The sequence below is a fragment of the Peromyscus maniculatus genome, chromosome 6, assembly GCF_049852395.1.
Source record: "Peromyscus maniculatus bairdii isolate BWxNUB_F1_BW_parent chromosome 6, HU_Pman_BW_mat_3.1, whole genome shotgun sequence".
Taxonomy (NCBI): Eukaryota; Metazoa; Chordata; class Mammalia; order Rodentia; family Cricetidae; genus Peromyscus; species Peromyscus maniculatus.
Window position 1 is genome coordinate 96,726,630 of NC_134857.1, and position 10,804 is coordinate 96,737,433.

At 43.2% G+C, this 10,804-nt stretch overlaps 1 protein-coding gene across 1 annotated transcript in view; it reads right to left on the reverse strand.

Moving 5' to 3' along the window:
- The window catches only part of Palmd (palmdelphin), a 48,452-nt gene extending 40,776 nt beyond the window's left edge, over window positions 1–7,676 (reverse strand). Inside the window, exon 1 of the mRNA XM_006977834.4 lies at window positions 7,258–7,676. Within this exon, the coding sequence (XP_006977896.2) occupies window positions 7,258–7,302 (45 nt within the window). The 5' untranslated portion in view covers window positions 7,303–7,676. The remainder of the gene's footprint in view (window positions 1–7,257) is intronic.
- Window positions 7,677–10,804: the final 3,128 nt, after the last annotated feature.

Here is a 10,804-nt window from a genome sequence, read left to right on the forward strand (position 1 = left end):
ATCACAGCAATGAAAAGAAATCAAACATACTTGTGGTGGTTTGAAAGAAAATGGTCCCCTTAGGGTCACAGGGAGTGGCATTATTAGGAGGTGTAGCCTTGTTGGAGTAGATGTGGCTTTGTTGGAGGAAGTGTGTCACTAGGGGGCAGGCCTTGAGGTCTCAAATGTTCAAGCCAGTTCACTTCCTGCTGCCTGCCTATCGGGTGGCAGATAGATAGAACTCTCAGCTCCTCCTCCAGCACTGTGTCTGCCTGCAAGCTGCTATGTTTCCCGCCATGATGATAACGGATTAAATCTCTGAAATTGTAAGTCACCCCAGTTAAATGTTTTTACAAGAGTTGCCATGGTCATGGTGTCTCCTTACAGCAATAAAACCTTAACTAAGACAATGCTGTGTTGTAAGTTCCTGCAAATGTTAACAGAAAGGTATATTCATTTGAAATTGACTGTTGTGCTCATGTGCATGTACACGTGTGCATGTGCCTATGAAGGTCAGTGGCCAGCCTTGAGAATCATTCTCACATTTCACGCACCTTGCTTTTTGAGACATGATCTCTCATTGGCTTAGAGCTGATTGGTCATGAGACCCCAGGATTTGCCTGTTTCTACCTTCCCAAGCATACCCTACCACAACAGAGCTTTTATAATGTGGGTTCTGGGGGTTAAAATCAATAATGTCTACTCAGCAAGAACCAGCTAATTGAGCTACCTCCCTGAAATCAACTCTCTTGGTATTTTTAAAAGCAGTGCTCTGTAAGAAGACAGATAGAAATCCGAGACTAAATTCAACAGACACATAAAAGAAGCCATCCAGATAACTTTCTCTATCAAGTTTTCAAGGACGAAGTAAGCATGGACTGGGGTTTTATTATTGAAAATGTTTTCAGGAAACTTGAAAGCTCATTACGTGAAACTGTGTGGCCTCATTTGCTAGAGCCAAGGTGGATGAATAGAAGAAACAAACCCAGAGAACCGTTCTCACATGGAAGAGCATCCAGAGCCACTACACACCAGAAGTTCTAGATATGCAGCAACTGGAATGAATAAAGAGGATGAGAACATGGAGAAAGAAACCACTGATTTCTGGATCCTGTGATGATCTCTACATGTAGTTAAGGAGCACTTTAATTTCTTTCTTTCTTTTTTCTTTCTTTCTTTCTTTCTTTCTTTCTTTCTTTCTTTCTTTCTTTCTTTCTTTCTTTCTTTCTTTCTTTCTTTCTTTCTTTCTTTCTTTTTGAGACAGGGTTTCTCTGTGTAGCTTTACGCCTTTCCTGGAACTCACTCTGTAGCCCAGGCTGGCCTTGAACTCACAGAAATCCACCTGCCTCTGCCTCCGGAGTGCTGGGATTAAAGGCATGTGCCACCACTGCCTGGCAATTTTTTTTATTTTAAAAATAACATAGGTTGATTTTTATTTCATTTGTATTTATGTTTTTTTTGTATCTTTAAAAAATGTGTGTGGGTGTTTTGCTTCCATGTATGTCTGTGTATCATGTGTGTAGAGTCTGTAGGAGCTAGAAGAGGGCATTGGATCCCCTGGAAAGGGGGTTAAAGATGGTTGTGAGTCACCATGTGGATGCTGGGAATCTAACCCAGGTCCTCTGGAAGATCAGCCAGTGCTCCTAACTTCGAGTCTTCTCTCCAGCCCCAGTACCCTGATTTTTAGGTCAGCCATGGCAGTAGGGGTTTTGATTGTCACTACTCTTTACAGAATAAGTTCAAAAGCTCCACTTTCCTCAACATCATTTCACTCTGCAAATCTCTCCTCCTTTTCTAACCTTACAGGACACCAACAGCTCAGGCTCTGTTCTTTCACTTCTGTCTAACCTTGTTTATTCTAATGAAGAGTGACATCACAAATATGGACAATTAACAAGCACAAACAAGTCTCTGAATTATTAAGAGGCTATGGTAAAATTGGCTGGGTTTTCAGTTGAAAAAAAAAATCTATTAGTGGGCCACATGATCATCAGCTCGCTCCTTCTGCTTCACAGCCTGATTGTATTTGCTCACTCATTAACTTTTATTGTTATTATTATTATTATTATTATTATTATTATTATTATTATTATTGTGTATCAGCTACTGCTGAGCTCATTGCCGGGGTAGCTGAAAGATGCAAAGATATCCTGGCTTTCATAAGTCCCGGCAGGAGGGAGATGAGTGATGGCTGTGAGATGGGAGGAGGTAGAGGAGGCTGGAACAGTGTGCACTCTGAGAGTTGACTTGGAGTCCTTCAAACCTGCATAAAACAGTGCCAAGCGCTTCTGAAATGGCAGCAGAGTCTCTTTGCCCTCTTCTAGTCATAGCGGACTGAGGAAGGTGGGCGGAGACTACCGGGGTAGAGGAATAATCTGTGTTGGAAAACGGGGTCAGTGGAATCCACCAAGGATACTTCTTGCCCCACGGGGATGCACATGATGAGTATGCTTTGAGACTTAGAGATGGGAAAGTGGAAACTCGGTCTCAATATTAGCATTGAAGTAGGCAACATTTGTTTAGACTGTGGTTAAACATTGAGACTAGAGTTTGTTTGGATCATAGTTTTCTAAAGAAGTGTATTTTATTTTAGATCACCCAGTGAGGTCCAGAAAATTCTGTCAGTAGAGGATCTAGCAGAGCAGCTTTATCACTCGGCAGCACATTGGAAAAACCTTCCCACTATCAAAAAGAAGTTTCCTTAATGAGCTATCAAAATTATTGTACCTCATCACATGACCTCCTTTATGGGTGGGCTGTTATGTTTGGCAGAGAACGGTGGCCTGGCACATTTGTTTGGAGAAACCTCTCCTTCTCTGGAAGAAACATGTAATCTTGGTACAGCACGGTGGAAAACGGCAGAGCTTCATTGTTTGAACATTCTGGCACACGGTCTCTTTAGGCCAAGTGACCTGTGAAGTCACAAGAGCCAGTGTGCTGAGAAAGGGCCAGCTCTGATTCTAATATTTTGGTGTTATTACCTTGACATCTCAAATATTGGGTCCTTTTTGCATTTTGGTTGTGTGCTGGGACCCTTGCATTTCAACAGGACGTCCTGCTTCTGGGTGATCAGTGACTTTACTGACTGTTAGATGATCTCAAATATTGACAGAGGCAGAGCACACGGCGAGTGGGAGTGCCCAGGGACAGGGACTGTGAACTGAAGAGCTATCGAGAATTAGTATTATGTTATGATTTTAATATGCTTTCTTAAAACGGGGAGATCTCCTCTGCCCTATCCAAGAACTTCTTGCCTCCTAAATTCCTTTAAGTCAAGAAAATATTCACAGGGAGTGGAAAGAAATCGGGAGTGGACCCAGGGAGATGTGAGAGAGCCTAAGTATTTTGCGTCATGGGCAGCTTTGGCCTGCAAATCTGGCTCCGTTGCTCAGATTGCAATGCCAGGACTTTCTGTGGGCCCTTGCCAAACAGAGGGAGGCCTAGGCAGGTGCTGTGGCTTCGGATTCCTACTGTGGCTTAACTTTTGAGAGAGCCTACCTCCTTCACTTCTGTGCCCAGCTGTTAACCCTTTTGGGAGGCCCGCCCTCCCAAATCACACCACTCTATCACTCCACTCACCACTGCAGCCCTTTCCCATCCTCACACCTGATGCCCCCAATTTCTCCTCAGAAAACTTCAAATGAAATGCAAAAGACTCAGTGGATGATCAGCCTTTGAATAAAGGTGTGAATGAGTTGATAGGCACATCCTTAACCATCAAAGTTCAGCCTTTTAGTGAGAATAAATGTACCAGCTCACTCATTACCTCTCCTCTCCTAATTGGGTCTGTTCTCTGCAAATTGACATTAGTTCTCAGAATTCATCAGAACATTGTCCAGAAATACCCTGTGTTCCCAAGTCTATAATCTCCAGATGTGTAAGATCCAGTATTTCCATTTGAGTAGGGCAATGTTAGGTGCTGTGTTTTCTAACATTCCCAGAGGAAATAAGATACGGCAGTATATTCCCCGTGGAAGTGCATATGGACTGACTGGATTTTACTCATCTGAGGGGGATCTCTCTGTTCTCTAGGATCCTGTCCGGGATATTTTTCTGTTCTTCACTTTGAACTGTGTTTACTTCCGGGGAGTAGCTGTGTAGAGATCTTGTTGTCATCAGTGTGACATGCCATCCTGCACATCCCTCAAAGTACTAGAGAAACTGGTATCACCATTTCCAGTAACACTAAATATCAATCTCAAGTTGAGTGCATTGGCTCACACCTTTAATCACAGCACTTTGGAGGCCGAAGCAGGCAGATCTCTGTGAGTTCAAGGCCAGCCTAGTCCACATGGTGAATTCCAAGCTACCTGGGGCTACACAGTGGGACCTCATTAAAAAAAAGGGAATTAAAAGTCTACGTCAACAGCTCTTTGTCTGTATAAAAAAATCAGTTATTTGTTAAATGTGTACTAACTTGAAAATAGTCAAGAAACTTTTGGGGTTCAAAGTATAATATTTAGTCAGTGGAAAGTTGCCCTGTTTTCAAATTACAGTTGGAAATGGAACTCGTTAACTAACGAGTATTTTGTTCGTCAATTTAGCAAATGAAGAATTGCTACAGGGTAGAGCAGTGAAGGCAGAATGTGAGGGTGACTAAACAAGAGATTCTGTTTCGAGCATCCAGACTGAAAGGCCTGCCTTTCAACAGCTCTTCCCGAGTACTTCCATAACTCGGCCTTCACTGTTTTTAAATCTTTGAGAAAATTCACGAGTAATCTTAAAATTAAATTTACTGGTGTGAGAAATGAATGGCATCATCACAGGGTTAAAGTATTTTTAAAGCAATATTGTCACTTGGTTCAGCCAAATTATATGAGCTCTTGTTCAATTATTCACAGTAAGAAGAATGCCTTTTTAGTCACTTGAAACCCTGTGAAGTAAGTATAATAATGAAGCTTATTTTATTTATTGCTAGGAGTTAGAGGATCATAATTTAATAAAAAAAAAATCAAACTGCTTTGCGGCGTCGAAGTTTGATTTTGTTTTCTCTTCTCACAAAATGAAGTCTGTGTGTTGCTGTGTCTTGCTGCCTAGGAAAGTGCTTCCGGTGCAGTCATTGGAGCATCTAAAAAGGTATTCCAGTCTGGGAGAGTGGCTGAATGGTGATCTCTGAGTTTCAGTCTGGATCAGGGCCCCATAATTTTAGTGCCTTTCAGAAATGAGATAATTCTTGAAAGTTCCCTGCGTACTGTGTGTTTTCTTTTCCTAGGTGGGAAGAATAGCTGGGGCGGCTTCCTGGGCAAGGCCAGGGTGGAGAGAGCTGGCATTTCCCAGGGTGCCCAGGAGGAGGGCAGTTGTGCTGTCTCCATGGACACGGCAGTGCTTCCTTTGCCCTCTAGGTGGTGACAAATGGGACCGAGCCCTGTGCGGTGGAGGCTAATGGAAAGTCGCTCCTATAAACTTTGGCCAGTTTTTGCCCTACAGGCTTTAAGCAAGAATTTTGCTTTCAAGCTGAATTTTGTGACCTTACTTCAAAGACTTAATTAACTCTAATGGGATGTGTTTAGGCTCACAGGACCATTAAAAAAGTTTATTATTTTTAATAATAAAAATAGCTCTATATTCAGGAATTAACCCTCTCAATTCCCTTTTAAGGCAGTTTGACCTGCCTTCTATCACTGTTTGCATGTGAGCCCTCAGTAAAAATTCCTAGGCCCTCTGAATAACTGTATGCGGCCATCTGTTCGGACCATGGACTACTTCACCAAATGGTCTAAGCTACAAACCATATGTAACAAGACTTTAAAACGAGACGTTCCTCACTTCAATAGCAGAAGCACAGAAGAAGAGGTGTGCTTCATTGAGTCTTGGTTTCATCTGGTTATTTAGGAGTTGGAATTTTGGGGGTGGGTGGGGGCGGGAGAGCAGCCTAGTTCTAAACAACCCGGTTCAGTGAAGTAACCTTCAGACAACAGCTGTAACGTCAAAGGGCCATGCCAAGAACAACAGAGTGCGGTGGAGTTCCTGTCCCTTCAAGGGGGACAGCTGAGACTCGGGCTGGATTTTACAACAAAACCAACCAAACAAAAAGCCAGGCCAAGGCTTTTTGGCGAAAGGAAAAATACAGTGATTAGAACTCAGAAATTAAAAAGTATACTCTCTATAAAAAAGTGCCCAATCTTATCTGTGGACTCTTGGCTTCATTATTTCACTGGTGAAGAAAATATTTTTATCTATTGAGTACTTTCTGGGTAGAAAAAAAAAAAAACCCACTACCTTCACTTAGTAAAAAAAAAAAATCCTAAATTAGAGTTAGCTTAATTAAGATGGGAATTTGAAGAGCAAGGAGGAATGACCTCACGCCTTCCATGATTCAGTATCAGTTTTGAAAAAGTATTTACTGCTTTTTGACAGTCACTTTTCAGGGGCAGAAAATGTGGCACACAGGGGTGTGGATTTGCAAAGCTGCTTTTCCTCCAAAATGCCACCCCAAGTTACAGCTAATGATGACAGATGACTGGGCCGGGATTTCCAGGTTACTGCCAGATACAACACTCGGGAAGCAAAAGCAAAAGAATGATATCATTTAAGACAAGCAATCCTTTTCTTGCTTTGACTCTTTCCCAGAATAAACATAAAATGTGCTACTTTTCTTCCTGGCATTAGGGAAATATTTTCCAATCCATCTCATGCATGGCATTCCTTTATCGGGATCCTATCTGGGCTATGTCTACTCTGGAAACTGATCTCTGAGAATTATTCTCGTGCGTGGCTTCCCGAGTTTTCTCCCGTTTAACACTTTGCTTGAGTATATGCCAAGCTTTGCTTTAATTTGGTTAGGTTTTCTGGAATATGCTATGACACTAAGAATAAAAAAGTTTCAGATTTTCTTCCTTTTGGGATCCTCCTTTTAAAAAAAATTAACTTTTGGGGGCTTTAAAATTCACTGCTTTAAAATGTTTCATGATTGGGTGGCTATTAAAAATTTTTGTCAGCGAGAAGGAACTTGAAGGAAAAAAAAAACACATTTCTAATATTACACAGAAGGTGAGTGAGACTTTACAAAGTACTTAAAAACAAAACCAAAAACTCTCGACGGCTGTTTAAAACGCAAACACCATTTATAAAATCCAGAAACATTGTCCTTGATCTCAGGTTCTGAAGCCCCCGTGTCACAGCGGGTCCCAAGGGTTAAGAGAAACAGACTGGAGTCCATGAAGGCTGGCAGTTCTGTTTTTCCACTTGTGACGACTGACTGGGAGACAAGGACAGCTAGCCACGGTGCCGCTCATCTAAGCGGCCACCTTAATGACTTAAAACTCTGCGCAGACTTACTGTGATGGCCTGGAGTCTTCCCTTCACCAGCTCAGCTTCTTCCATTCTAGGAGTCAAGGACAGGCAGCCGCCGAAGGAAGTCCCAAGCTACCATAAATCAAGGTGCCTCCTTGGGGGAGAGGAGCTAGAGGTGACAGGAGAGACACGGAGAGAAATCTGCTCTTTGCACCCGGGAGAGAGGACGAGAATCCCGGCTTGTCAGGAGCGCCTCTGAGCCGAGGCACAGATGAGGCCAGACAGACACATGTAATGAGGGTGTGCTGGGGAGGCAGACGCTGAGGCTGCTGGCACCAGTTGACTGACAAGTTTGAACGGCAGCCGCACAAGCCCTTTTCCTTCAGGGGCTGCCAGCTCTTTGTTGTTCTGTGCACGGTTAGCGAGGAGGCACATTTTCCTATTAACTGTTCCTTACCCAAGTCATTATTTTCCAGGAGCGGCACAGGGAACTGCCGTGCGTGCGTGCCTGCGAGCGTGCGTGCAGAGTGTCAGGGCAGCCAGGGTTCCCGCAGCAGCAGCACACCTGGTGTGTTGTGAGACTGTGTGCTTAAGGTTACCTCACTTAGTGGACCTCACTCTGGCCGCAGAGCTGAGAGAGAGAGAGAGAGAGAGAGAGAGAGAGAGAGAGAGAGAGAGAGAGAGAGAGAGAGAGAGAGAGAGAGAGAGAGAGAGAGAGAGAGAGAGAACACGACAGAGAGACAGAGACAGAGACAGAGACTGGGGCATAAGTGCTAAGTCATTTGTCTGTGATCCTCCCCCTGCTTGGCTTTAGATAATAATGATGGCTCCTATAGTTACCTAAGCACTCCTACAGTAGAATATTGACATTAATCTCCGCTCCCCTCCCAAAGTCCCACCTCCGACCTTCTGTCACAGACCTTGGAATCTTAGGTCTGGGGAAAAAAATCAAAGGTGTTAAGGCGCTGATATTAAAAAGCTGGCTCCCTGGGAGTTCTTGGTGCCATCCTGGGATGTCTGGGGGAACGCAGCTCCTGTGTTTGGATCCCATTCAGAAATGACACTCTTCAATTTCGGGAGGGTGCCCGTTTTTGACCTCAGCAGTTACGCAAGGAAAAGGAGTGAGCCCGAGAGTGTGACCAGGCATTCTGTAGCCCTCAGCGGACAGTTCCTACCCTTGAGAGGAAGGCAGCGAGGCCCGGTGAAACTCAGGTCAAAGCAGAGACCAGGAAGCCCTGCAATCGACTTTTGTTTTCTTTTCCCTCCCTGTTCTTCAGGTGCATTTGAAGTCGTGAACCCCAATTACCGTCCACCACGTTATTATGTGTTTGGATGCTATCAGTCCCTTAATATCACCATTCAGCCGGAGAGGTTAAACAGACTAGCCTGGCCCTTGAATGAACACACGGCTTACATTTCTTTGTCTTTCTGATATTTGTCATAGTAGTAGCAAATATTTGTCCGTACACAAAAGCATTTCATCTTATTTATCTGCGAGGTGTTGAGTGATAGGTGCTATTATTCCTATTTTAAAATGAGGCAACAGGTTCAGGGGGATCATTTGCCGCATGGCTAATGAGTAGCAAAGCCGGGATGGGAATGTCAGCTGTCTGACTTTGTAACAGACGTCCATTAAGCAATGCCCAAGGACACAGGGCAAGGAGAGACACAGGCTGAAGGGTAAGTCAATCTTTATGAGGGAGCTGGACCCCAGCATCCTCCTCCACCAAGCTCCCAGGATACTTAACAGCTAGATGGAAAACTTTAGGCAGAACCCTACGTTATTCTGTTCTGGGGAAATTTACAGAACTTAGTGAAACAAGATTGCTTCATACTTTTATTCTGATCTTCCCAGCCACAGAGACCACACCCTGAGTCAGTCACCTGCACAGGAAGCTCATCACTTTCAAGAATCGGAAATCACAAGGGGTTTAATATCTATAATATATAAAGAACAGCAAAAATTAGACACCAAAGAAATAAAGTTGACAGTCGATAAATGGGCTGATGATGGAAACAGAAGAAATACAATTAAAAAAATATATAAATGAACAACAAGTATTTGAAAAAGCATTCTACATTTCTTGCCACCAGAAATACAAACTGAAGCAGTGAGGATGGCCACCATCAAGAAAGCAAGTGACAACCAATATGGTAAAGATGTACAGAAGAGGAACACATATGTGGTTGTTGGTGGTGTAAACTAGTGCAGCCACTGTAGAAATCAGTGTGGAGGGTTGTTAAAAAAAATAAAAATAGAACTACTATATGATCCAGTTATTCCACTCCTGGGGATATACCCAAAGGATGCCGTATCCTACTATTAAGACACTTGTATATCCATACTTAGTGCAATTCCTTTCATAGTATCAAAGACATAGAACAAGTCTACACATCTATCAACAGATGAATGGATAAAGAAAATATAGCATTTTATTCAGCCATAAAGAAAACCAAAGTAATGAAATTTGTAGGAAAATGGATGGGACTGGAAAACATTATTTTACGTAAAGTAACCCAGCTCAGAAAGACAAATACTGTATATTCTTTCTCTCACCTGGGAATTGTGGCCTCTGACTGCTAACTATGTGTATACGGATGAGAGGTGATATGGGTAAGCATGAGGAAACTGAAGAGTCCCATCCTAGTGACTGTTCAATTGCTGAGAAGAGACACCAAAGCCAAGGCAACTTATAAACGACTTAATTGGGGGCTGGCTTACAGTTTCAGAGGGCGAGTTCATGACCATCATGGTGGGGAGCATGGCAGCAGGCAGGCATGGTGCTGGAGTAGTAGCTGAGAGCTTACATCTTGTTCCCAGACTGTAGGCAGATAGAAACCTCAAAGCCCATCCCCAGTGACACACCTCCTCCAGCAAGGCCACACCTCCTAGTCCTTCCTAAAACAGTTCCACTAACTTCAGATCAAGCATTCAAATGTTGTGAGCCTGTGGAGGTCATTTTTACTGAAACCACCACAGGTCCCATGTGACTAGAAAAAAAAAAAAAAGAAAGGGGGATGAGGAAGAAAATAAAGCTAAGTGGAACAGGAGAGGACGACAGAAGAAAGGTTCTGCAAGGAAGGATAGGCAGAGAACTGGGGGCAGGGAGTGGAGGAGGTGAGGAACAGGTCAAAATGAACTGTATCTGAAGATCCTGTCTGGAAATACACTGCTTTGTAAGCTAACTTAAAAAAAAAAATCAAATCAAAACGAAGGAGTCTGGAGCCTGAAAAGATTGCTCAGTGGTTAAGAACATGTCTTCCTCTTCTGGAGGACCTGAGTTTGATTCCCAGCATTCATGTCAGGGGCTCATTCTCACCTGTAACCTCAGATCCAGGAGATCTGACTCAGGGCCTCTGCAGGCACCTACTCCTGTGCACCCCCTCCCATACACGTGATTAAAAGTATATTTCAAAGAGAATCTGAGACCGTACTGGAGAAAAATTGGTCTTTTTTCTTCTATTCTTGAGAGACAGGAGTAGAGAATAAGAGGCTGAATTAGGCAGGGATCAAATTTGATTACTATTGGATGGATGTTTAAACCAACAAAAAAGATTAAATCTTCAAAGCTTTTGATTTTGCTTATTTAAC